The following is a 27,508-nucleotide window of genomic DNA, read 5'->3' as shown; positions in this document are numbered from 1 at the left end:
CGGGGCCGCTGTCTGTGAACACTCTAGCAGTGGTTTGATGGTCCTAGGCCTTATTGTCTGGGAGCTATTTTACTTTGAATGCGTTAGCCGGCTGCATTTTTTTCCGATTGGCGGTTTAAAGTCAGGGTTGGAAATATTTGTGTAAAATCGCGCGGGGTGGTAGCGCCCGAAGCATAGGCTCTGCTTCTCGGGGCCGCTGTCTGTGAACACTCTAGCAGTGGTTTGATGCGCCTAGGCCCTATTGTCTGGGAGCTATTGAACTTTGAAAGCGTTAGACGGCTGCATTTTTTTCCGGTCGGCCGCTTAAACTCAGGGTTGGAAATATTTGTGTAAAATCGCGCAGGGTGGTAGCGCCCGAAGCATAGGCTCTTCTTCTCGGGGCCGCTGTCTGTGAACACTCTAGCAGTGGTTTGATGGTCCTAGGCCCTATTGTCTGTGATCTTTTGAACTTTGAAAGCGTTAGCCGGCTGCATTTTTTTCCGGTCGGCGGCTTAAAGTCAGGGTTGGAAATATTCGTGTAAAATCGCGCGGGGTGGTAGCGCCCGAAGCATAGGCTCTGCTTCTCGGGGCCGCTGTCTGTGAACACTCTAGCAGTGGTTTGATGGTCCTAGGCCCTATTGTCTGGGAGCTATTGAACTTTGAAAGCGTTAGCCGGCTGCATTTTTTTCTGGTCGGTCGCTTAAAGTCAGGGTTGGAAATATTTGTGTAAAATCGCGCGGGGTGGTAGCGACCGAAGCATAGGATCTGCTTCTCGGGGCCGCTGTCTGTGAACCCTCTAGCAGTGGTTTGATGGTCCTAGGCCCTATTGTCTGGGAGCTATTGAACTTTGAAAGCGTTAGCCGGCTGCATTTTTTTCCGGTCGGCGGCTTAAAGTCAGGTTTGGAAATATTTGTGTAAAATCGCGCGGGGTGGTAGCGCCCGAAGCATAGACTCTGCTTCTCGGGGCCGCTGTCTGTGAACACTCTAGCAGTGGTTTGATGGTCCTAGGCCCTATTGTCTGGGAGCTATTGAACTTTGAAAGCGTTCGCCGGCTGCATTTTTTTCCGGTCGGCGGCTTAAAGTCAGGGTTGGAAATATTCGTGTAAAATCGCGCGGGGTGGTAGCGCCCGAAGCATAGGCTCTGCTTCTCGGGGCCGCTGTCTGTGAACACTCTAGCAGTGGTTTGATGGTCCTAGGCCCTATTGTCTGGGAGCTATTGAACTTTGAAAGCGTTAGCCGGCTGCATTTTTTTCTGGTCGATCGCTTAAAGTCAGGGTTGGAAATATTTGTGTAAAATCGCGCGGGGTGGTAGCGACCGAAGCATAGGATCTGCTTCTCGGGGCCGCTGTCTGTGAACCCTCTAGCAGTGGTTTGATGGTCCTAGGCCCTATTGTCTGGGAGCTATTGAACTTTGAAAGCGTTAGCCGGCTGCATTTTTTTCCGGTCGGCGGCTTAAAGTCAGGTTTGGAAATATTTGTGTAAAATCGCGCGGGGTGGTAGCGCCCGAAGCATAGACTCTGCTTCTCGGGGCCGCTGTCTGTGAACACTCTAGCAGTGGTTTGATGGTCCTAGGCCCTATTGTCTGGGAGCTATTGAACTTTGAAAGCGTTCGCCGGCTGCATTTCTTTCCGAATGGCGGCTTAAAGTCACAGTTGGAAATATTTGTGTAAAATCGCGCGGGGTGGTGGCGTCCGAAGCATAGGCTCTGCTTCTCGGGGCCGCTGTCTGTGAACACACTAGCAGTGGTTTGATGGTCCTAGGCCCTATTGTCTGGGAGCTTTGAGACGATACTTATGACCCCTTGAGACGGCAATGGAGGAGAAATCCATTTTTACTCCCTCCCCAAAAACTCTATGATGGTGACAGATGGCTCAAGTAGTTTGCTGAATCAGCAGGCCAGGGTTGCTGACAGCGTGCCGCTCCACCAGGAACTCCGTCTCTGCCCCTTTCTTTCGAGAGCTGAGTGAAGAGTTCCGAGAAATATGTGCTTTTTAAATGCTGCTACTAAACATGTTGTTCTGCCTTTAAATACATATTTATTCAAGAGGAAGGGAGAGTGTCTGTCACTGTGCCAAGGATAAGAAAGAGCATTTGCTGTTCTGGAGAACGAAAGGGAGAAAAGTCTGGCTTGGTTAAATAATTAAATCAGCCACTGAGAAATGCCTCAAAACCAAAGGGCTTGCACAGTACTAGCTGGGGAATCAGTTTATGCCTAACGCCAACTGTCTAGGCTTATTTTAAATGTTGTGAGCTTGACGGAAACAGAACTTTTAAATAGAGAAATATCTAACTACATAATGGAGGCATTTAAAAGCTTCAGCCTCGTTTTTTCCATCACTGGGAGTAAAGCGGTTAAAGCCCCTTACTGTAAAGGAGGTAAAATGCTGAATTATTAAGTGGCTTTAACCTGCCAAAATGCAGAGACTTCTTCCCAACTTCCTATTTGTAATCAGCCAGTTCTCATGTGTTAGGCATGCTGACACAGTAGAACACAGGACCCCCACACACCCAGAATGACCAGGCTGTGGCGTCCCAGCTGCATGTGGCTGGGGCCGGGCAGTAGGGCAGGTGCACAGGGAGAAACGGTGGTCAGGTCACAGCGTTTAGCTTCTCTCTTCTGTGTCCTGACTGACCTTTCAGCAGGCTGGATCTGCACTGTGCTGCTGCAGAGCTCATAGAGCTGCCTGGCACCTCAAACATGACTGCTTTACCAGGCCAAGCTGCCTGCAGGGATCCACACAGGAAATGAGCCTAATGGGGACCAGCTTCCTGACTGACTGGAGTGTGCAGCCGCACTCATTAACTTGCGTCTCAGGCTACAGTTGTTTGTTTATGCTCGAAATGTCAGGGCATTCAAAATGATTGATTACTATAAAGTCCTGCTCTTCCGCCTTTGAAATTTTGTGCTCCTTCAGAAACAAAAACCTCTGAAGATTATTAGAGCGTGCCGTTATATTGGACAGGGTTCATCCATGTGACCTAATTAATATGTCCAAGTTGAAAATGGAAAACTTACCAGTCTGTTTATGCTGTTGTAAGCATGCCCAGTGCAAATGTATAATGCAAAGTAAAGTCATATTTATTTGTTTGAAAATCTGTATTATTTATTCATTGTATTTATAAGAGCAATAGATGAGCCAACCTTGGCCTGCAACATCATCGTATCATAAAATACAATATCATATCCATTTATCATTCCACAGTGCACTGCTCTATTGTAAAGGCTACAGTGGATCCAGGCTTTAGCTGAGGCACTTCATAGCATGCAGATCCAAATGCAGTTTGACAAGCATTTCGTATCATTCTGGGCATATTTGTAATAAATAAGGATATCTATTTTACATTGTGCAAACTGGTGCAGTGTACAGGTGTTGCAAACTGAATCATTTTACATGGAGTATACATGAGGCTCCCCATGTCTATTTAGCACAGTGTCTCTGTACAAAAGCACAGCAGCTTCTGACCTGAACAGGAGAAATGGACCATCTGTCCATGATGCCACAGTAGCAGGTCTACATGAGGCTAAGTCCACTCAGGCACGCGTATCCACACAACATTAACCTGCATGTGCTCCTGACCAATGACAGAAGTGTATGAAACCCAGTTCAGAGGCTGGCACATGAACTGCAAGATGAGGCTGCTCCCATGTTCCTCATCAGGCATTGTACCGCGTATCTTTTCCCTGATGAGAGATGAGCAGGGGTCAGGCAGGTCAGTGCCGGCCTGCATATGGGTGCGGTATGTCTACTGTACGTGCATGTGTACATATATACGATGATGAGTAACAGTTTGTGTAAGTGTGTGCATATGCATGTATGTTTGAACACACGTTTGTGTGCAAGCATGGCGTGTGGTATGCATGTGTGATGTGTGGCACCCCTGCCACTCAGGTGTGGTGTGCGGCACCCCTGCCTCTCTCAGATGTGGTGTGCGGCACCCTTGCCTCTCGCAGATGTGGTGTGCGGCACCCCTGCCTCTCGCTGATGTGATGTGCGGCACCCCTGCCTCTCGCAGGTGTGGTGTGCGGCACCCCTGCCTCTCGCAGATGTGGTGTGCGGCTCCCCTGCCTCTCGCTGATGTGGTGTGCGGCACCCCTGCCTCTCGCAGGTGTGGGGGGGGGGGGGGGGGGCGCGGGGTCAGTCGTCCAGGTGCTGCTCCTCCCAGGTGGAGGTGGGGATGGCGCTATAGGGGTCCATGATAACTTTGGCACAGCGAATGATCATGGCCACCAGCAGGAGGCAGAGGAAGGCGATTCCCGCCAGCGTCAGCCCTTGGTCCACGTCCACGAAGGCGGGGTCGGGCGTGGGCTCCTCCATGGCGTCTCTGTCCTCACTGATCCGGCCTGCTGCTGCCTCCACCTCTGTTGCTACCATCCTGACCCCTGACCTCTAACCTGAGAGCAAGAGAGCAGTGTTAGACACTCACACTCATTTTACTGCTGCTATGGCTGCAGTTAACGACTGTTATCTTTCAACATATCTTTACCTTTTCTTTCACCAATCCAAGTTAGCATTTTAATGGTAGCACTTGTGTGATTGTAATTTGCCTCTTTAATGGTATTTGTTCACCATGTCAAATGTCCTTTTGTTAGTCGCTTTGGCGAAACGCATCTGCGAAATTACTAAATTGTAAATTGTCAGTTGTATAAAAATCATTTTATATGGCCACCTACATAGTGCATGCATACAGCCATATGCACGTGTGCATGCAAGCACTGTCTAAAAGATCTAGTTATGTCTGCTTTTAAAAGGTGAGTTTGGATTAAAATCAGGTAAGGGGTACAGAGAGATGTTTTTAACCAGTCAAAGGATGCTCAGCAGGGCACCTGTATGATGTGGAAATGAGAAGAGTGCAAGGATAGCAGGGGTGTATTAGTGGGTAGAGGAGTGACTGTGTGTGGCAGAGCCAGTGCGGTTATTTGAAAATCATGGCTGTATGGTCCTTGGGTCTTTGGTTGACTAGTGAACATCACGGCTGTAAAAATATAGGAGATATGTGAAGGTTTTTTGGACGCGCCAGCAGATAAGCCAGGAATTTATCGCAACCTTTAGCAGGCTGAGGGATGACCATCCTAGCAGTCTGCCTGCCTCTTAGCAGCATGGCACACAATCAAGGCAGTGACCCCACGCCCTCAACCTCCATCCATCACTTGTTCTGCTCTGACCGTGACCCCAATATATTAGACTTCAGTTGGGGTTGGAGCCCTGTGCTAAAAATGTAATATTTATAAAATGTTTTATCATTAATTTAGTTTTTATGTTTTGGAAGGGAAACCAATACATTATTGGACACTGCCTAGACCAAGCAGCCCGTGAACAGAGATAATGAATAAAAAATAAATCAACTGCTGGTGGTTCTGGGGTCAAATCGCACAGAACTATGCATACATGTTTCTGCTCCTGTACCCTGGCCTTGATATCCCTGAAACTGGCTTACACATGCCCTCTAAATGTATGCTAGGAAAACCAGATTAATAAAATTAAAATGAAAGCTGCTCTTTTACACAGGTTGCTGTCAAGAAGTTGTTTAGTAAATTTCATGTTTATTCTGATGGGGAGAATGGTAGGCTGATCCTTCTTTCCCCATGTTTGTTGAATGTATGCTGTTGTCATTTTTTGGGAACTGTTGATCTATAATAGCTCATTAATATGAAATATTTTGATAGAAATTCTGCAGCGTCCAAGACTGCTGTCTGTGCATCCCATTCAAACTGATGGATGACTTTCCTATTTTCAGATCCAGCAAAAATAAATGACTTGTGTACCAAGAAAAGTAAAAACTGAAAGTTTAGTGAAAGTGTTGAATCATCTGGACTCTCAAACAATCTTAAGTCCTATAAATCCTCTCAGGAATGCTGCTGAATAGGTTCATAAATAAGAAGAAATTTGAAGGGATGAAACTCTCACTAAACTCGCCCTATTCTTCAAGGTTTTATTTTGTCAATTTTAAAGAAATTTCTCTGACATGTTGCCTCCTGGTTTGGGGAAAATTCAACACTGCAAATTCAGTGAGGGTTTTTAAAAATCATCGTTGGCATGAAAGTCAGGTTACTGACCTCAATTGTCTCTACATTAAATGCAATTTGGTTTGGTCATTTAGGTCAGTTCTTCCTAATTTACCAAGAAGGGCTTTTTTTCAGAATGAGATTTTATTTTGGCCTTCAGGACTCAGCCTGATTTTATCAGTCATCCATGCTAATTAAAAATGTTTGTTTCAGAAGTATAAGCAATGAGAATCTCCACTAAGAGTGGCGATGACAGAGACTAGTGGGTCAGTTCCCTTGTCTGGAGACCTGAGGGCTTGTTGTTTCTTTGCTTCAGTGAGAGTGGAGGGTAGGATGGATCACTTTAACATTCAACCTTTTGGGACATGTTTATTGAAGGCAGAGGTTATGTCACCTGATGAAAGGGACTGTAGATCTGGCGAGTTGCAGCGGCGTCTCCAGGGCCCTGATGCCATCGCTCCTGGGCGCCACGCTGCCACCGTACGGGTCTGTATGTCATAAGCAGTGTATTGCCTGTCGTAGCTTCGCTGTCGCGGAATACTTGGGGCTATAAATCCCCTTTATAAGTGTGAGGGGGCACATCAGAGGAATTGCAGCGCTGACTCTTATCATGAACAGATTCCCCTACATTAGCGAGCAGTGCAGGCATTGCTACATTATCAGAGGAAAGAAGGGAATCACCTGCGTAATCTATCCACGCCTCACTGTACCAGTAACTGCCTCTGTATCATATTTGTGGTTAGTTAGTTTATTCATTTAACTAAACAAATCAAGTAAGATCACATTATTTACAATCTTGGCCTGGCATATGCAGAAGGTAAGCATTGTAAATGTAAATGGGAGGAAACATTGCCTTGGACAAAATGCAAATGATAAACTTGTGATGTGCTGCGTCCGGTTTCTAGGTATAGCAATTTAATGCATTTGTTTCCAGCCTCAGCAAGCAGAACTTCCCTTGCGGAACCCAAATGAAATTGAGTTCATTGATGCGCATGTGCCAGGCTGATGTTGCCTCTGTTCCCCTGTCCTCCCACATGCCACTGAGCTAAACCCACATGTATATGATCTGCATTAAGCAGCTGTATTTGTGGGTCTGTGACAAGACTCATCCTCGGGCAGTCTGCCTCGCCAGATACTTGTCCTCTGATCTGTGTGTCACACACCTGTCACAGACACACCTGATTGCCACAGGCCCTGCCCTCACACGCCAGCTTTCACAGCCATTTGAGGCCTTTGTAATATATGGACCATGGTCTGATTTATGATCACCCTCCTCACCTTTGAGGTGAATAAAGTAAACATGGTTTTGACAGGATTTATACATTCTCCTCACACAAGGCCAGAGTGAAATGCATGTTCATGTAATAAGTTTACTCTAAACCTGCAGCCCACTCCCACACTGAGATTCAGGTAGGACTGCCCAAAAGCACTGTGATCCTTAACCTCCTCTTTGAGTGAATGTCAGTGAGGCACCTGCAGTCACTTCCTCTGGTTTAGACCAGCTTTATGAGATTGAAAATATTCCCTCTTGTTCCTAGTGGTAGGCATTTAAATATAACTAATTTTTGGCAGTGTGTAGTGTCTCCTCTAGTCTGACTAGGTGGTGTTTCGTTTGATGTCGTCTTTGCATGAGTTCCTGGCTGTAGAGTTCGCTGTGTTTCTGAGTCATGGTTCTGGGTGCTGATCTACCATTACAGAAGAACAGAACAGAGCGAATGGCTGGTACCATTGGCGCAGAGACAGTCACCACAACCATGACATGTCCAAGGTCATTCCCTTAAAGATGTGCATCCACTGTGATTTGAGTTTTCCCCCCCTATCCCTTCTCCCACTTATTTCTCTTATTTTCCCCCTCCCTCTGTCTCCTCAGAACATTAAACATGGCAGGGGAAACTGAAACAGCATCCAGAGACTCTAACAAGCAGGCAAAGGATACTGGTTCACAAATGCAGCTGTAATACTACAGCTGCATACTAATACTAATGAATCTTCGTCATTAATACAGCATGTACTCACATACATTTACATGCACATGCTTGCATACACACACACACACACACACACACATACATATATATCCCTCCTTTGGCTTTAATTATAATTAAACAAATTATTGAAAGTCTATTCAATTATTTTGCAAATGGGAGGTGGGAAAGATGCAGAGGGGAAGTTAAATTCACTGAAATCTTATCTACCTTAATTATTTTTTATTTTTTAATAATTGCTTTAACGTTTGTATTTTGTTTGTATATATAAACAGAGAAATGCGTAACTGGCTTAAAGATGCAAGACCATCAAACTCTCTGCTGCCTGTGACAGAATGGTAACTCCTTAAAATAATTGCCCTAGCAGAAGCAATGTTCAATAATTTCACATTTAAAAGAGCAGCAGCTTGACTAAATTTATATGTACATGCAGTAGATTGGTTTCTTTGGAGTAGAATATACAATATCTTAGATACTTAGAGTGCCTGTGAGACACTGTGGTGCCAGATCTGATATTGACACTGTGGTGCGATTCAAGTGTTCTGGCACAGTTGGCCCCTGGTGTGCAGTATCTGGTGTGCAGGAGCTGAGCGGTGTATGGTATGTGTGTCAGATCTGAACAAGTACTGTATAGAGGATCTGAGCAGCATGTAGTGTGTTTGCAGGATCTATACAGTGCGTAGAAGCTGAACAGTGTGTTGTAGTATGTAGTCACACTTGGCCAGGGGTAGAGCAATAAATATTACAGAACACATCTGGACAGACCTGGATTATGTAATAGGGAATGTGTCCTGTTATTACCCAGAACTGAGGTGGCAAGGTGTGTATGAGTTGCAGGCTCAGTTAAGGCTCTTCCATACCGCCCTTGAGTAAAATGCCCACCTGAAACAGTGGGAATTTTATTCTGCTGTAAAAATGGGAGCTGTGCAAAAGATGTAAAATATGTACAGTTGGTCCCCTTAATAAGGGTTTGAATCAAGCTGATAATGTGTCCACATGCCATCATGTTAAAAGTAGCCCATTGGACCCGGCTGCCTAGATTGTGCACAATCTGGGAAAATTTCAAATGCATACTTCTCGGCTTGAGTTATTCATTTGTCATTGTGAGGCCTATTTTATCTGAAGCCTGTTTTCTTGCCAAATAGTTATTAAAGACTTTTTGATTGAGTAACTGTGTATATATAAATCACACAGGTTGGCCAAAGATTGCTTTGCTGACAGGATGCACTGCTCCCTCTGTCTACCCCTGGATAATTTAATACAGTTCTTCTCACACCTCCAAAAAGTGCCTGGACAATTCACCTTCTCACCGAAACAGTGACTCTGGAAGGAAACGTGACTCATGAGGTAAAAAATGGTTAATTTACAAAATGTTAACTGTGTTAAATGTTACATCTTCTGAATAAAACACACTCTGGGAAGCAGCCATACCCCTCTTTGGGTTTAGGACACACAGGACATGGCATGGTCAGTACTGCAGCCCCACCCCTCTTTGGGTTTAGAACACACAGGACATGGCATGGTCAGTACTGCAGCCCCACCCCTCTTTGGGTTTAGAACACACAGGACATGGCATGGTCAGTACTGCAGCCCCACCCCTCTTTGGGTTTAGAACACACAGGACATGGCATGGTCAGTACTGCAGCCCCACCCCTCTTTGGGTTTAGAACACACAGGACATGGCATTGTCCGTACTGCAGTCCCCACCGGTCTGTGGGTTGAGAATACACAGTTGACCTCCAGATGCTGAGTGCACAGGATGTTCTAATACTGTGCAGTCTCTTACAAATAACAGAGAAATATATGTAATAATACAAAAATTAGGATTTTTTAAATGAAGAAACCACTGTGCTATTTACTAGGTCGGTACAATCTCAGAGGATAAGCCACTATTTCATTATTTTAAATATCTTTTTACTGAGGGCAATTACTAGCCACAAGAAAAACTAGTGCAGACTTGTGATGTCTAAGAATGATTTTCTCAACTTAAATATTGCTTATTTTGTGGGTCCATACCTGATATACTGAACACCTGACTCGAGTCAGATACTAGAAAAATACTTGACTGAGATTATGTTCTGTTCCACTAATATTACATTTCTTTGTATTCTCTGAGAGACATGTTTCTGGCAGGCAGAGCAGATTAACTGAATTTAAGTAGAAAAGGACTTTAATGGTCCCTATTATATTAAAGCTTAAATGTTCAAACTTCTCAGGAGCAGATACAACACAGCAAAGAAAATAATAGAAATTCAATTTGTTTTAAATCTCTCTCAGTGATGATGACTCCTAGCTCCTACAGATTACACTTCTGTTAACTTTTCTCTGATATCAAACACAGACATAGCAGAATAGGAACAGAACAGGAACTCTGAACACAAATAAATTGCTCTGAAGTGGACAGGGCGTAAAAGACTACAGTGAGCCAGCAGTATAGTTTCCAGCAAATGTTATGAGAAAAGCTCAGAAACCATGAGGCTTTAGCTGTCCAGTGAGTGTCAGTCAGACTACTAAACTCGAAACAGGCCCCCTACTCTCAGCATACATCACCTGAATACCTGACAGAGTGGTCCTACTCCTCTCCCAGTGAAAGTCCTACCCCCAGACAGAGGATAATCTGCATAGTTGCCTGAGTGACCAGAGAATGGAATGTACCCGCCTGTTGTCTCTGTGCGGTTGCCTGGGCGATAAAGCGGAGAGTGCACCTGCCTGTTGTCTCGGTGTGGTTGCCGGGGCGATAAAGCGAAGGCTGTACCTGCCTGTTGTCACATCCTGTGGGGCAGAGAGCAGCCCTGGAGCCGGGGGGGAGCCTGGGGATGGGACGGCAGCCTGGGGCAGCAGCCTGGTGCAGCAGCTCCGTGCCGTGTGCCGTCTCCTGGATCCTCAGCCGCGTCGCTAACGGAGTCTGCAGCCCCCTGCAGCCCCACATCCACCCTGTCTGTTCTCACTACGCTGCGCTCGCTACACTGCACTATCCAACAGGAGCTCAGCCCTCCCCTTCTCACTCCAACTCCCAGACACTAACGCTGCAGCTGTGTGTGTGTATTTCAGTAAGGTGTTTGTGTGGGTGTGTGTGTGTGTGTGTGGCTGCGATGAGCGTGTGTGTGTATGTGACAGTTGGTATGTGTGTGTGTGAGCATGTACACATATTTCTGTTTATGTGTGGCCCCTGTATAATTGTGTGTGTGTTTGTGTGTGTGTGAGGTTGTATGAATGAAATGGAGGCCAGAGGTCAAGGTTCATAGGCTCTGGTGTATGTCATTAGATCTGTCATTAGATCAGCTGAAAACAAAAGGGTCCAAGATGGTCCTGCCCCAATTAGACCACAGTGGAGCTGCAAGAGACTGATGCTAATACAGGAGGACACAGAGCACTGGCTGGAGCAGACACAGCCCGCAGCTCAAACCATTCCTGCAGCGCATTCTTCCCTACCTGTGCAACATAAGCAACAAGGGTAAGCGCAAACCAGACCGTCCCTGAAGTATCTGTGCATTGTTGTGGGTGAAATCAAATCCAAAACAAGTAAATAAAGACATGTACACACATGTAAATGTTGAACACAGTAAAATGTTCCGATTTAAATCAACTCTTACAGAGTACATATAATCCCAAATGGACTCATATGTACTCTGTTGGAGCGGAATTGACACTGGATTGTTGACTGTGTACGTACTCAAAAATGCATGCATGTAAATCAGCACACAAGCACATTCATTTCCAACAGGCGTTTAAGGTATATTGTGTAGGTACTCACTCACTACTAATTTAGTTCATTAAAAAAAACAGATCATAAGAGATATATATCTCAGCCAATATTATTTATCTTAAAATTACAAAGTCGGATATGGTTTTCCCTTTTTATTATTTGTTGAAACAAATTGATTTATTTCCATTACTGAGCTTCCACGCTGTGCCAGATGCTGACTGTCACGGTACAGTTAAACAGTCATTAAAACACGAAATGGCTCAGCGCCAGTGTTCCTGAAAGAAAGTGAGAGGAGTCTGAAATGTTATTGCTGTTTACTTATTTCCTGTCGCCTGTCTCATCCGCCACAGCTGAGCAGAATCCAAGCCCCGCGGGAGACTGTCAGTCATTTCAGCACCTTCCTAAGGGAGGAACCTCAGTTTCTCTCCTTACACGATCCCTTGATCCTGCAGCCTATCCAGGTAATAATGGCAAGCCATCCTTCAGCTACATGCAAATCTCTGTGTTGATCAAGGTAAGAGTCTTAGTGTTATCTCACTGTTATTAGCATGTGACCACAGAGCCAAGTGTGAGTGACTGTGGGAGAGAGGAGGTGACACTGCCAGGCCATAAGGGGGCATGATACTTTCAGAGCCAACTTCTGGAGTAGGAGCTCAGCTCTGCAACTTGCTTTTCTTTAGGTGCACTGCAATCCATCAGTGCATTGTGAGGGGCAGCAAACAGGAATTAAGAATTAGTGACCGTTCTGAATGATACATTTTGGACTTCTGCTATTCCACTTTATTACCCTCGGATTTTGGTGGCCCTAAGCAAATCTGTCTGAGCGGGGTGGGTGGGGGGGGGGGTTAGGGGGTGGGGGCGGGGATGTAGGGGGTGGGGGGTGGGTGGGGTTTTTTTTTTTGGATTCTGTCGAGCAAGGGGGGGTTTGCTTTTTAATGCATGTTATGAAATATTCAGTTGCCATTCCGTTTAAAATGTATACCACTAGTTCTGCGATAGGGAATGAACAACGTAATGGCGAAAATAACGTTATTTACCGTGGATAAACACTGGATCGTGTGGCCCCCCCTCGTGGCCGTGTGGCCCCCCCTAGCGGTTGTGGCCCTAAACAACCGCAAAGACCGTTTATGCCACGGGCCGGCCCTGACTATTTTACACCAGGTTGGCCAGTGGAGAGTGGGCTACCCCCTATAGCCAGGTTCCTTCAGAGATTTCTTCCCATTGGGGAGTTCTTTCTTGCCACCATTTGCGAGTTTTTTTTTTTAACCTCATGGGCTTGCCATTTGAAGGTTCAGACCTGGTTTTTGCTCTTTTTCTGCACTGTAAAGTGTCTTTGTGACAGTTTTCTGTAGAAAGCCCTACAAATAAAAATAAAACAGATTTGATTTGACAGTTGTTTGTAATGCAATGAATTAAAGACCTATAATGATGAACACATTATGGTCATGTAATTTTGAAATCAATTTAAAAAAAATATGTAAGAAGGATACATCCCAGCCATTTGGTGCCTGAATCTTTCTGTTTCAGCTGTGGTTTTATAGTTAAATATGCTCATTTTGATGAAAATATGTCAAAATGTACATCCATCTTTTCTGATAGGAAAGGGTTCCGGTGAATTGTGTTTGTTCAGTGGATACTCAAAATGTTTTGTAGAACAGTGTATTTGCCTTCGTCAGGAAAAGAACATGCTTACTGGAACAGCTAGAGAATAACATGAATATAAAGTGCAGATATCACCTGATATCTGATGCGTGCATTTTTTATTCTCGATTAAGTGCTTCCTTCCTTTAATTGATTTGCCTTTTTTAAACTGCAATTGCGAGAAGTTTTATCCCAGGACCACAAAGTCACGGGTGCGTCAAACGCAGATGAGTAAACTAACATTGGTTACGCATTTCAAACTGGTAAATTGCTTCATTACAGTCAAGAGAGTGCTCTAAAGTAATGCTTTGTACTGCATAATGTTACTGCCTGTCAGTCTCACTTAAGCTTTATCAGTGAAACCGTTCATAGAAATCAAGGATAAACACTCAGTATATACCCCACTGCATTTCCATCCAGAGATTCCACGAGTTTAATCTATTTTACCGCTCTTAATTCAGAAGATTGATGAAACTGTTTTAAATCTCGGTTTTATCTCCATCCACCTGCCTGTCCCACAATGTAGATTTCACCAGTAATGGTGATGCACGGTCGTAAGCAGGACATATCAGAGTTCCATTGGGTCGTCGTGGCCTCCACGACGAATGTATTACCCTGGTTATTGGAAATGTCCTGCAAACGTATAAACATATTTTTCAAATTGTTCTCAAAAAATTAAATAAATAAATAAATAACCACGTATTCACCTCCTGTAACAAGTAGCCTAATGCATCAACGACCAAAGAAAGGTTCCTCACAAGGCTGCTCCACAAATTCCTTCTTGTTCCTCCTCTGAAAGCCCATCGTGTTTTCTTCTGATGCCTGGTAATATCGGGGTCGTATCAGTATCGGCTAATAATATGTTAAATCCTGCACCTTTATATCCTGCACCAGCATCCTTAGCATTCTCAAATTGAATCATACTGTGCTAAACATAGTCAGATAGCCTACAGGCGAACCCACATTCTACGAAAACATAAATGCATTCTTAAAAGAACCACAAAGAGGAGAATTATTAATGAACTGCTTTCATAATGTATTGTGAGAAGGGTAGCATTCATAGCTTAAATAAAACGTAGGCTATTGTGTGCCCGGATCTACTTCGTTCATTTGTTTAATCTAACCCACGCGCAAGTTCTGCTCAAAATATATTTTAAACAATCATGAAATTCCTTAACATTCATATTTACCCACAATCCCACAAAGTATCGGTCTGAAAGACCACAGGATAACAAAAGGCGTAGGTAGCACCTAAAGCACATAAACCTTACCATTAGCAGCTCCCTGCCATGGAGTTTCATGCAAAAATGTTTGATTAAACAAACTAGTAAAAACCTCCCGAGTTTATGGTACTCTAAATGTGCCAAAAGCAGAATAAATGATATGAAACTGTGATCCACTTTTTTCAATTAATTGAAATTTTACTAATTATATTTCAAGCCAATAAAATCAAGATTAGTATAATGTGTTAGTAGTCGTACATTAAATTTAGATACGATGAATTAATTAATAAAATAGGCTAATTTTGAAAGCGCAGCCTCTTCTATGCAAAACTTCAGCTCTCTGCATTAATTAATTCAGAGGAAGTCTCGCGGTGTTACCTTTCGGACATCTTCCATTTTTCTGTATGAAAGAACGAATTTGTTGCATACATTATCCTAACCGTATGAGACATATTGGCTGCAACGGTTTTGTACCACATTTTTAGAACATAACCACATGAAGTTTTAAAGGACTGCGCAGAGCGCGCGAGCATAACCGAGCGGCGGATTCTCCCCGAGCGTCCCGTATTGCGCGTCATTTTCATTTCATTTAAATTCTCTACTGAGACAACATGGCAACGCCAGCCGCTGTTAATCCCTCTGGTAAGTGCGTGCATTTTTGTTTATGTAAGCAGATGCAGTACCCTGGACAGCAACCCGAAGACCTTGAAACCAAATGTGCGGTAATTTGTTCATGAAAACAAAAGAAATTACATCCGTACCACCTATTGCGATGTCTATCCACTCAACCCCTTCCCCCACCGCCCCATCTGAAGCACAACAGCGCCGTTTTTCCAACCTGAAATGCGATTTGATTTTTCCCACAAATTCTCGCAATACTGATAAATGACAGAATCGCAGCGATGATACCTTTTGTAATGTTTATATTAATTACTCGTTAGTGTGCTGTCTGATTCTGTAGATACATAAGGGACCGATTGGTAAGTATATGCAATTGCTTGCTTTCATCGTGTCGATGCGGCTCCTTTAAGTACCAAGGCTATTGTGCATTGCATGCGAGTGCATGAATATTTAGTCCTTTTACAAGTCTATGTTTTGTTTGTAGTGTGCGCATATTAACGGCCCGTATTGCCGCCTGTTGAATAGAACTCTCGCGTAGCATACAGCACGATTACCGTAGATTATAGATACAACCTAGTTTTTATTTTAAAACTAAAGATAGAAAAAGTGTGTCAGTTGTCTCAGCACATAACTATTTTAATATACATGGTGGGGTTTTATTTTGCCTTTGGCCTAGCATTTAGCATATTACGAAAGTCTCTAGGAGCAATAGGTGTTAGTTTATGAACTCCGGAAAGAGGATGAAATGACGCAGTTCCATGAAGACCCTGTATAAAATACAAAGGTAAATCTGTGTGAAGTTTACTTGTTCATATGTCCAGGAAATACCTATCATCGGAAACCGAATATTTAGATACACCAATGTGATTCAACACATGGGTGTTGTTGAGAATTTGATCTGTAGGCTATTCAAGCTGTAGAGGACGTAAGTTTAATTTTATGTTTCCTCACAATTGGTCATAATACAATGTACTTTTTCTGAAAAATACCCTTCAGGGCATCATTAGATTGCGTTATATTACTGGCATTTGGCAGATGCTCTTATCCAGCCCGACTTAGGTAACTGCCTTGGGTAACAGTTTGTAATTGGTATAGGGTCAGTCCGACTCTATTCCATATCCTATTGTTCCACATTGTCGGAGGTATTCTGATTTCAAGGTTGTTACATAATAACACAACCCAACCTCTTTAAAAGTATTGCTGACTATATAGCAGGCTGAATCTCATTGTTACTTCAAGTCTACATGTACCGAAGTAATCAAAGTGGACATCTTGTGTCAATTATAATAATGATTATAATATTATCAATGGTATATAACAAAGATGAGCAACATCTGAATTAAGTGGCACATGCAGACTGTTTCTATGTGGCTTAATGACAGTCATAATGTGTATTTTAAAGACTAATTTTGTCCACCAAAATTGAAAACGCACATATGTAAGCTTAGCTGGTAGAATTTGGACTACAGATGTGCCAGGCTTAGTGTACTGGACAATAATAATCTTAAATATAGACACAAGTGACAATTAGCATAAGCAGCATTAACCAAATGGCACACAACTGCAGTCTTATGTATTATTGTTAGAATATAATTAATGAATGACACAAAACACCTGACTGATGAATCTTGGAATGGGGGGATGAATGTAGCCCAAGAAGTTGACGAGTTAGAGTAAAAAATATGAAAAAAACATGCTTCATCCAATGGTGGCACTATAGAGGGTAACTATTTGTATGCAATACATTTTGTGGACATAAGGCAATCATGGGAATATAGAGTAAATTTCATCCAGGTTGCATGCGTTATTCAGATATTAAGAATGATATCCTTTTTACCCCTTCTTTCCTCAAATTTTGAAGGTGCATTGTGGCCAGCTGTTTTGTATGACTATAGTTTTTTGATAACTTTTCATCTGCATACTCATGTCAGAATCAGAATCAGAATTCTGTGTTTCGTGAACATTTGCCCACCAGTTTAGAAGGAGTTAATTTTGGCCGTGGAATGCAATACTTTAAATTATGTAAACGATATTTAGCACAAATAAAACAACAAATCTTATTACACCCTCTTTATTGAATGTGTAGACACCACCTTTTTAATCTTGGCCCAAGAATACCAGAGTTATAGTAAAAAATGCACTCTTAGCTATGGTTGGCGCTGTAGAGCATTAAAAAAATTGTGCTTAAAATCCCTCTTGGCCATGAGCTAAATACATTCGTGAAAGTTTCATCCATTTTCATGTAGCATTCAGCAGTTCTGCCTCACTTCCTGTTTACGTCTATTCACCACAAACTTTGTGAGACCAGTATGGTGAAACGCTATCGAATAGGAAAGCTTGTTTCATAAATTTTCATTTTCAGCTGTTAAACTGACATATTCCCAAAATTGTGATAATTTGGTTGATCGATGTATGAGCAGTTTGAAAAAATCCCAAAATTTTGACAAAATTTGATATGGTGCAGGTCTTGCAGGCTTATTTTGACTGTGTTTTAAAAAAACTGTATTTCCATTAGTTGAAACATTGTGTCCTGCACGTGCTCTGCTTGCTAATTCCGTGTAGCTTGCAAATATGGGCAGCGGTGTGGTGACTGATTAGGAGGCGGGGCTTATTGAGGTTCTGAAGTTGTACCATTGGGTGTGGGGCTGAACCCAAATGGCTCCAGTAATTATCCAATTTTATAAATATGGATAAAATAAAAGCTATCTGGAGGACAAAAGACATTTTAGGCATAATATATTGCGCATGCTGTATATGGCTGAGAATGAGAAGTGTTCTTATTATAAATATACATAATAAGTTCTCATTATAAATACCTCCTTATCTTGCGATACCAAACAGTTGTATGCCATAACTTGAGTGTTCTTTGCAGGTGGGATGGACTCTCTGATTTAAGTGTACAGTTTGGTTTCTGGATTAACGTGGTTTCAGATTCCTGTGAATTTGCAGTATCTGGCGAAATTGCAAACCATTTGCCAAGATGTTTACAGATCTCTGTGGTGCATTGTTTTGTGCTTGTAGAGAGAATGTGTCTTGGGCAATGCATGTTAATTAGTTATTCATGCTGCAGCCTATACGCATCGACATAGATTTGCAACATTGAACACTCCAAGCTGAAAACTTCATTTTCAGTGAAAATTTTTTTATTAAAGCAATCAGTTTTGTCAGGCAATCACAACCCAAAAGTAATTGGGGGAGAGGGGGGGCAGTCAAAGTTCATCACTCTGCAGAGTGCAGACAGTGTGCTACAAGTAGTTGTGGTGAAAAGGGAAGCAAAGTGAGTTGCATGGGATGTTTAGAGCCTAATGTAATTCATCTTATTTTTTCCTTATTTTTCTGTTTTATTTTTCCTGATCTTGGATCTCCTGCTTATCTTTGCAGATAATATTTACTGTATTCACTTTATTTATTGATGTATTTAACTTTTATTTTGAAATTAAATGCCTCAGAAGTTTAATTTTGAAATCAAAACTCCTTACCACTGACATCTATGATGTGAAAATGGAAAGCTGCTGAATGTATAAATATGGAAGGGGGTGTGGTATTTGGAGAGGTGTATCCCAAATGCAATTGGGAGATAAATTTTCCTGGCTTAGTGCTAAATGAAATCTGTATTGCTATCTACTTCTTTTCTGGGAAAATTATGAATATAAATGATCATGCATAGACTATATGTGCATTGTGCACATTACGTGTTTTATCAATAAATAATGGTGTATATGAAATATGATGGTTAAAGTGCATTGGAGCATCTGTCGGGTTTATGTGCGAGGTCCTAGCAGATACGTTTGTGTTTGTGGTGGGCTTTTGTGGAAGTGCTGTTGTTGGTGATGCTGTTGCTATGTTTTTGGGATGCAGAGATGGCCACTGATCTCCCTGGGCCCGTAACAATGGCAGGTGCTGCGGTGGGGGCGGGGCAAGTGAGGATGTCCGCTGGCGGTGCCATGACAGGACGAGGAGGCAAAAGGAGAGCTGGAGGGTGAGCTTTATACACATGTGCAGACATGACACACACAGGTGTGTGAGGTTGGGTAGGGTGGATATCTGCTTTTTGCATGCATAATCAGTCTGTCTGCATTTATTCTTGCTTATATGAAGTACGTGTCCACAAAATAACAAAGTTGCATTTAGTGAAGTGTGTCACAAAAATAGCTTTCAGTTGCTCAATAATTTAGCCTTATCTATTGATGTGTGACTAGAGTTGATTTGTTTTCCTAATATGATCTGAATTATGTTTGTTCTCAGGAGAAATGTGTTGATGTATGACAGCTGAAGCTAGAGTGCTTGAAGCTGCACCAGCGAAAACAATAAAATGTTCTCATGGGTTAATTATTTTTTTTTGCGGAAGATCATTATAACTTTCATCATTTGTGAGAATCTATTATTTTCCTGTCTGCCTCCGATCAATGGGTGAAAGGAGTTTGGTGCATCTGCCAATCGAAGAAATATATTTAAAAACAAGATCAGTGTGCCGAATCTGTATCTGTAACCTGCTGAAACAGGCAGAATTAAGCATTACAGGGTTTGCTTTGTGATAAATCTTATGACTAATTTGTAGCCATTTACAGCCATCTCTGTGATAACCTTGCCGGATCCACGGACAGCTGCATAACCACTGCACATCAGGAGAGCAGAGAGAGAGAGACAGACAGAGTGAGAGAGAAATAGGGGTTAGAAGGCTCCCATGACAAAATGGACATTGCAGCAAACTGTGTTTACTGTTTGTTTGATGAGAATAGAGGTTATTGCAACAATAAATCCCCTTTTATTGAGGCTGGATTTAGATAAGGGCCTTAACCCTCCAGAACTCATTAACGCGCCATTATTTGCAGTCATTCATACTTTATGTTTTTAAGGGTTTTTAGTGGTCATGAAGATGATCTGAATTATGTTTTTATTTATGTCATTTATTTTCACTGTAAATCCAGTATTTTCCTTTTCCTTCACCATGCAGCAATTTCCTTCCATGTTATCACATACCAGTGAATATTCAGTACTGTGATGCTAAACAGAATTGGTAGGTGCACTGTATGCTGTGAAGGTAAATCCAATCACCGGGCTGTGAAAGACGTTATCAGAGAACTGTCACACATTTCCCAATTATAGGCCTGACCAGGATTCACTGCCCTCTTTCAAAAGAACAGTGCATTAATCTAATTTAGGAGGTGGCCAGTGACCATGAGCGAAGGTGACAGCAATGAGGGGAGCTCCAAGAAAATGGCCTGTCGGGGGAGCTAGAGGGATATTTCAATTCTCACTAAAATGTACTCATCTAGATCAAGATGAGGTCAAAATGACAGGTTTTGGTTGTTTATGTTCTAGTAATTTTTATTAATTTTTTTCCAGAATGGAATTTGAAGATGAGGATGGCGAGGGGCCAAGTAAATTTTCAAGGTGAGAATTTGGATATTTATCATATTATTTCTGTCACATTTAAGTCATAGAACTTTTGCCATCAGGGGATCCGATAGGTCTCTTGAAAACAGTGTGTGTCTTTGTTTTAAAGGCACATTATGATTGCCTCTGGCCAACTGTAATATTTCTGAAGGAAAGGGAGCTTGTACAAATGCAGGCACTCTTTTGTTCCACGTACAGTATGCAACAGTGGTGTAACTGGACCTGGAATTTTCCACTTGATTTGTGTATTTTCACAGTTTGTCCTTTCACTCCTCTGTCCTTAAAGGACATGTATCACTTGTAACACAAGTTGCTGAATTTTTCACTGAACTTTAATATTGTTGAGGAGAAAGCGCCCTCTACTGGTTGGAGTGGGTTAACTGAGGCAAGTGGAACTCGTGTTGAACACTTAGGGCTCAGTTCAGACCTACACACTTTAGTGCACAAGTCTATTGTAGTAGTGAGTTATGAGGAAATTGCACTTAAGGGCAGGTCTGGATTCGGCGCTTAAAGTGTGAATTCTGCTGCCCTCTGCTGTTAAGGTGATGAATGTACCAGAGGCTACATTTTTCCTAGGTGTCTCTTCCTTTCTCTCTTCCTTTTTATCTCCCCATTCTCTGTTCTCAAAGTTGTTAATTGTTAGTTACTTAAGTAGTCCCTTTCTGTGTGAAACTGTTATGGTGAATCAATCAAATGTTTGCATGCTTGGTGTCTTGGGAATGTCGGAACTTTATTTTCACTGAAAACATTTAAACAGTGCATAAATGCACAGGTGTGGATTTATTCATTTTAAGTAATACTGTTGCTCTCTTTCTTTTACTCATGGCCTGATTTCTTTTGTTTTTGTATCATGTATCTGAGGGTTTATCTCCTTATCTGTGTATGTTTTTTCTCTGTTTTGCATTGACAGGTATAATGATATGCAGGTGTATGCTAATAAGGGAAGGTTTGCCAGGTAAGGCAGAGGTACCTGAACAGTAGAGGATTGTGTTCAGGTGCTTTACTGCACCATCTGGGTGACTCCTCTCCCCAAAGTGCAGCTTATTTCTCATCCTCTGTACAGGCACAATATAGCATAGTTCTGTATAGACTCAGTACAGTGTCATTCTCCTTCAAAACTGTCTGATCCTTTGTGTGAACTCAGTATTGTGTAGTTCTCCTTTAAAGCAATCTGATCCACTGTACAGATATAACATGGTTTTCCTTTAAAACTGTCATCTTCTGCACAGACTAAACATAGTGTAATACTCCTTTAAAAATGTGTGAAATCATGTGTGAAATCACAGATACCAGCATTATCCACACTGATACCTGCACACTGACACCTGCTCTACCATGCCCAGACCAAACCTGTGTACAGTACTGTAGTTTATTTTTAGTGTGACCTTATTTCTACTATGGCATCTGAGACAAAGGATTTTACGGTATTAACATAGTGTGGACTAGATGGACTAGATGTTTAATATTAACCTCAGATGTTCAGATGTTGCGCTATTGTAATTGTATCCCAGTGGACTAGATAACATGTTTCTGATATGCAGGTCTCATAAATGTATCCTAAATAAGTGTTTAGTTGTGCATAAAAACAAGTTCTTTTTGTTTTTAGTGCCTAGTTGTGTTTTTATAAGTAGGCTGATGTATAAATTCATAAATGTTTAAGACACTTAAAAATGAGATAATTGTGGAGCATGTGTAAAAATATTTATCAATACATATAGATTCAGCCTCAAATAAAAAGGCTTATGTGTTATACAGTGTGTATTTCTATGAGATTTTAATAAACTTTAGTAAACTTTTCCTTTTATATTCCCAGATTATCCAAAATTCCAGAGAAGCAAAAGAAAGTCTTCTCTGCTCCTGATATTAATAAACATATGATGTAAATACATGTGTTTTCTGTGTAGTGTGCGACAGTGGAACTTGTCCACTGTGTTCTGTGTGATTTGGGCGGGTGTGCTGGCTGTGTGATGCAGTCTGTTGTGCCTGTGCTTGTGTGCTGTGCTGTGCTGTGCTGTGCTATACTGTGCTGTGCACAGGGTGGCCCTGTCCGTAGGCTAACCACGCCTGTGTCTTGGTTCTGGCCGTGCAGAGAGAACCACAGCGAGATCGAGCGGCGCCGGCGGAACAAGATGACCCTGTACATCACGGAGCTGTCGGACATGGTGCCCACCTGCAGCGCCCTGGCCCGCAAGCCCGACAAGCTGACCATCCTGCGCATGGCCGTGTCCCACATGAAGAGCATGCGGGGCACGGGGAACACCTCCACCGACGGGGCCTACAAGCCCTCCTTCCTGACCGAACAGGTGCGACATGTCATACCTTCTCTGGTTACTCAGCACTGAATGATGGGGATTGCCACCTGTGTTATCCTGGGTCTTGTCTGGTAATAATGCAGTTATGTCTAGACCTGGAATTTCTTATAAACTTCCATGTCTAGGCACAGCTGGTCCGGGGCTTGCTTTCCTTTATCAGAGAGGTCCTTATAAACAATGCACTGAAAGCTCCTAGGATGTGATAGACTTAACCATGGTGGTGGTGGAAGCTCTGCTGTGAGACACCCGAAAGCCAAGAGGGCCTGACGCTGTCTGACACTGCACTGTCTGAAACGGGCTCTTTAACTGTTTTTGGGCAGGAGTTGAAGCACCTTATTCTCGAGGCGGCAGACGGCTTCCTGTTTGTGGTTGCTACAGAAACCGGGCGTGTGATCTACGTGTCGGACTCGGTGACGCCTGTGCTGAACCAGCTGCAGGCGGATTGGTTTGGGAGCACGCTGTACGAGCAGGTCCACCCCGATGATGTGGACAAACTTCGGGAGCAGCTCAGCACCTCTGAAAACTCTATGACAGGTAGAGGGGTGGAGCCTGGGAGAGGGAGTGCTGTGGGGGGTACTTGTAGGGACCCAGCAAGTAATAGCGAGTAATGGTGAAGTAAAAATACACCCCAGTCTGGGCGGAGCCATGATGGCCTGTCTCTGTCCTGTGGGGCTCTACTGTGGAAATCAGATGGGTCCATCTGTGATTGACAGCTTGTAGCAGCTTCATCCTTCTCATGGTTCATGAAGCCTCTCCCTGCAGACAGGCTTTTATATGCATTTGTCCAACCAGGGTTGCCAGGTTACAGTCTGTCTGATTTGTGTGCCAAGGTGAAAATCACTGTGGTGACCGAGATGTTTCACAGTGTAAATGAAATTGGTTCTGGTTTCATTTCAAGCCACTAATATCTGTCTCTTACTGGACTACAATATTGATAATTGTGTGCACAATAATTACAAATTAAGTGGCTTCAGAAAATACACGCATCGGGCAATATTAGCAGTGTTCACTAGAGGGCACTATATGCACGCTTAACGAAGGAATTATGGCCACTGTAGGGGTCCCGCACGATCTCAAACTAATTTTATTGTGCAGTAAATTGTGATGTGATTTTTAAAAAAGCTTTTTGCTTCCTTGAAATAAATCATTTGCCCTTCCGCCTCCTGCCTCAACTGGATGACTCACATCCCCCACCCCCCTAGTTTTCAAAATGAGACTTTTACTACTTTGGCTAACTAATAACAAATATTAAAAAACATTACTGGTAGAGTAAAATGTATGGTGGGAAAAATGGGAAAATAATGACCATTATTAGGTATGTAGGTTTTTTCACCTGAGTACTCGTGCTTTTAAATCTACAGCAAATGCTGAAGTTCTGATGGCTCTTTCTGATTTATTAGTCGTATAATAAATCAATTGTGTTTGTATGACACATTTGTGTATTTTTTTATCATGCAAATCGGGAAGTTATATTTCACCATGGTATGAAATTATTACATTTCAACTATCCCAGAGCAGGTTAATAACTGCCAGCGCAAATGAACCCACCTGTGACCCTTGGCTATATTTCTAAAATTTCATTAAGCAAAGTTATGTGCTCACCCTTCTGTTTTCAGTAGTGAAGATGGAGAAAACACATTTTTTCTTCATTGCATCGACGTGTTCCAAGAAGATGAATCTGAATGAATTTGAAAGAATTTGGAGGATTGTCTGAGGTGAATCCAGTTGAAAACAGGAAATGAAGACGCGGCATGAAAAATGAACTGAATGACTTCATACATTTGTATCATTTATTTTTAGAATATAATGTGCTCCAGTATTTTTTCTGGCCCATCTGGTTGAAATAAAATATTTGTGTATAAAGCAGGAATTTTTGATTACCCGACCTGGCAAAGCAAAGAAAAATGAATTTGGAAACAGCGGCCGGAGCAATGACCGGGGAAAGTAACATTATGACTGTACATGTGTACGAGATCATAGAAGGAATTATGCTAGCCAGAATACATTTTTCATAACACCATCAGTTAGCTGCCACACAAAGCAACCATTTACCAAGCAGCCATTCTGTAGCTGCTACGCTTTGTAGCACCATAACCCATCAGGTAACCAACACACATTCTAATATAACAGCCACCATCTGTCTTCCCAGCATTCTAGCACTACAATCATTAGCTGGCTACCATGCATTTTAACGCCCAGACTTTCATCCCACACTAATATCACAACGTCCACTGCGACGCATTGTAGCATTGCGAATGTCAGTTGCCATACCCTCGAAACAAAAGAACCAATTACTCATCCAGACTTAAGTAAAGCATGGCAGGCATCTGTTTTTGAGATATAACTGACTGCCAGGATTTTTAAAACGAGCTAATTTCTAGCAGCATGCAAACAAATCTAACCTCTGTTGTTTTTTTTTTTTTTGGGGGGGGGGGGGGGGGGGGGGGGGGTCCTGTTAACAAAATGCCGTTTCCATGCATTTGTGTAATCTGTCTCTCGGGAATAGTATACTCGGAAGTGGCCAGATGTGTACGGCTTATTTTTGTTTTTTAAATATAGTTTTCTCAATGTCATTTTCTGAGAAGCTGTTGCTTGGAAACTGTATTCGTTTTCAGTGGAATTTGTCTGTCTGGCAGGTTTTTTTAATTAATTTTCCCCAGCGGTAATACTGTTAGTGCTCCTGCGCCCTGGTTTAGTGCTTCTCCTCTTGACCTGGTGAGCCTTGCCACAACTGAACTCAAAAGGATTGGATGTCCTCACCTGAAATTGGAGACTTTTCTCTATTTGTGTGAGAAGAAAGACAAATCAAATATGAGTCAAATGTATATCAAATAACAAGTATACTTATTCTCAGAAGGTTGTGCTCTTTGGCCCTTTTCATTTCCCATATACAGTATGGACACTGGTTGAACAGTTCTTTTAATGGGGTAACCAATTGTTATTGGGAAGCTGGAGGAGGCAATGTGGGGGGTGCGTTGAGCTGGGGCTGGACAAGCTATTTAAGTTCTTGAATGGCAGTTTTACACATGAACCAGTACTGTAGATGTAGACATAAGAAATATTTTCTAAACTTCTAGCGTATCTTGTGTGTCCTGAGGAATGTGAGTATTCTACCATGCTGATCCCCAGCTTGGTGAGGTGAACTGTATTGTCTGCGGTGCTCCTCCAGGGAATTGAACATCCATTTTGAACCCTGGGCTCCAGCTCAGGTCTCCAAAGCCTGTAGCAGGACTGCACAGCACTGCCATGTTCAGAGCTCAGAGGTTCCAGCAGCTGTAGCAGGACTGTGCAGCTCTCCCATGCTCAGAGCTCAGAGGTTCCAGCAGCTGTAGCAGAACTGCGCAGCTCTCCCATGATCAGAACTCAGAGGTTCCAGCAGCTGTAGCAGATCTGCGCAGCTCTCCCATGATCAGAGCTGGAGGGAGCTTTGAGCTACCATCACACATCCTGCTGCTCTGTGACTCTGAGCATCATGAACTCATTTAGTTGTTTTTGTTTGTGCCTTCAATATTAAAGAATATTTTCATTGCTTTGGGCTTCACTCCATTGTATCTTGCCACCTCTCAAGATTCTTGGAAAAACCACAGAAGCACATTATTTTAGCTTCATTCAGTGGAAGCAGGGAAATATACCGAACTATACAGAAATATGCATCTACACAGATTTGAATACAAAATGTAACACGGCCCTATACAAATGTATCGTTGTGATGGTATCCTGTGCTGTAATGTGCAGTGATATTTATTTGTGTTTGACAGTGTAGTATAACGGATAGGGTAGGTAGAGTACTGGCGTTGTACCCTTGAGCAAGGTACTTAACTTGAAATGCTTCAGTATATATCCACTTGTATAAATTGCTGCTATGTGAAAAGGCATCTAAGTAGCTCTGTATTTAAGAGCATCTTCTCAGTGGCAGTAATGTAATGTAACAATATGTTTATTCAGTGTTAGCTGCAATGGCTATTTCGTGTGCTGTAGTACACAATGTTTCTGACTTGTGATCTGTTGGTTCACTGTTGGCTGTAATGGATATCATGTGCTCATGTGAAGTTGCTCTGCCTCCCATCTGAAAAAGGAGCATTTCTGCTTGCTATTTTTGCATGCTGGGCGGACAGTGTAGTATCTACTCCTGTGCAAACTCTTATGACCTTTTGAAGTGGTGAAATTGTAAGAAGACAGAATTTGTGTCGCTAGTTGAAAGTGAACCCTGTCTGGGATGTTTCGTGCAACATTTGGCAATCAATGGAATTTCCTCTGTCCGCAGAAAAACAATAACAATCGTATTCTTGTACAATCTGGCTGAACCCAATGTTCGTGTTCTGCAGGCTGGCTGTTGTCCATTTGGCCCCAAGCAGGAATCCCAGCTGTTCTCTTGCTCACAGCAGTGATTCCTATGATTCCTTGCTTGGTGTGTGTTGTGTTCAGTGCAGTTATTTTGGTCAACCTGATTGGTATGTTCTGTTTTGCTGTATGGTTGTGTAATTGTGTTGTGTTCTCTTGTACTGCGCATAGGTTAACCTGGTTGGTATGTTCTGTTTTGCTGTATGGTTGTGTAATTGTGTTGTTTTCTCTTGTACTGCGCATAGATGAACCTGATTGGTATGTTCTGTTTTGCTGCGTAGTTGTGTAATTGTGTTGTG

General features: G+C 42.6%; 2 protein-coding genes across 9 annotated transcripts in view; one reads left to right on the top strand and one right to left on the bottom strand.

Annotated features, from left to right (window-relative positions):
• Positions 1–3,037: 3,037 nt before the first annotated feature.
• Positions 3,038–11,016, bottom strand: LOC118214935 (cortexin domain-containing 1-like). Of its 2 annotated transcripts, none has more exons than XM_035395233.1 (2): positions 10,724–11,016; positions 3,038–4,372 (listed from the first exon to the last, which is right to left on the bottom strand). In XM_035395233.1, exon 2 carries the CDS (start codon positions 4,350–4,352, stop codon positions 4,116–4,118), a length of 237 nt encoding a protein of 78 aa, XP_035251124.1. In that variant the 5' UTR covers positions 4,353–4,372; positions 10,724–11,016; the 3' UTR covers positions 3,038–4,115. The 2 variants fall into 2 exon arrangements, with proteins under 2 accessions (XP_035251124.1, XP_035251125.1); XM_035395234.1 differs by having other exon boundaries at positions 10,728–11,015.
• A 3,881-nt stretch (positions 11,017–14,897) lies between these two features.
• The window catches only part of LOC118215342 (aryl hydrocarbon receptor nuclear translocator 2-like), a 32,277-nt gene continuing 19,666 nt past the window's right edge, over positions 14,898–27,508 (top strand). For 2 of the 7 annotated variants that reach the window (XM_035396029.1, XM_035396028.1), the window contains exons 1-7: positions 14,898–15,180; positions 19,018–19,138; positions 20,506–20,553; positions 21,467–21,511; positions 22,370–22,435; positions 22,646–22,859; positions 23,189–23,402. In XM_035396029.1, coding sequence (XP_035251920.1) covers positions 15,150–15,180; positions 19,018–19,138; positions 20,506–20,553; positions 21,467–21,511; positions 22,370–22,435; positions 22,646–22,859; positions 23,189–23,402 — 739 coding nt within the window. In that variant the 5' untranslated portion in view covers positions 14,898–15,149. Of the gene's footprint in view, positions 15,181–15,341; positions 15,519–15,648; positions 15,944–19,017; positions 19,139–20,505; positions 20,554–21,466; positions 21,512–22,369; positions 22,436–22,645; positions 22,860–23,188; positions 23,403–27,508 lie in introns of those variants that run through there. The other 5 variants (XM_035396034.1, XM_035396033.1, XM_035396031.1 and 2 more) reach the window with 4 other exon arrangements.

The sequence above is a fragment of the Anguilla anguilla genome, chromosome 16 (assembly GCF_013347855.1).
Source record: "Anguilla anguilla isolate fAngAng1 chromosome 16, fAngAng1.pri, whole genome shotgun sequence".
Taxonomy (NCBI): domain Eukaryota; kingdom Metazoa; phylum Chordata; class Actinopteri; order Anguilliformes; family Anguillidae; genus Anguilla; species Anguilla anguilla.
This window is presented reverse-complemented; position numbering and strand designations above follow the sequence as displayed.

Coding starts and splice junctions, on each gene's coding strand:
- LOC118214935 (XM_035395233.1), bottom strand. CDS start 4,352: ATGGTAGCAACAGAGGTGGAGGCAGCAGCAGGCCGGATCAGTGAGGAC.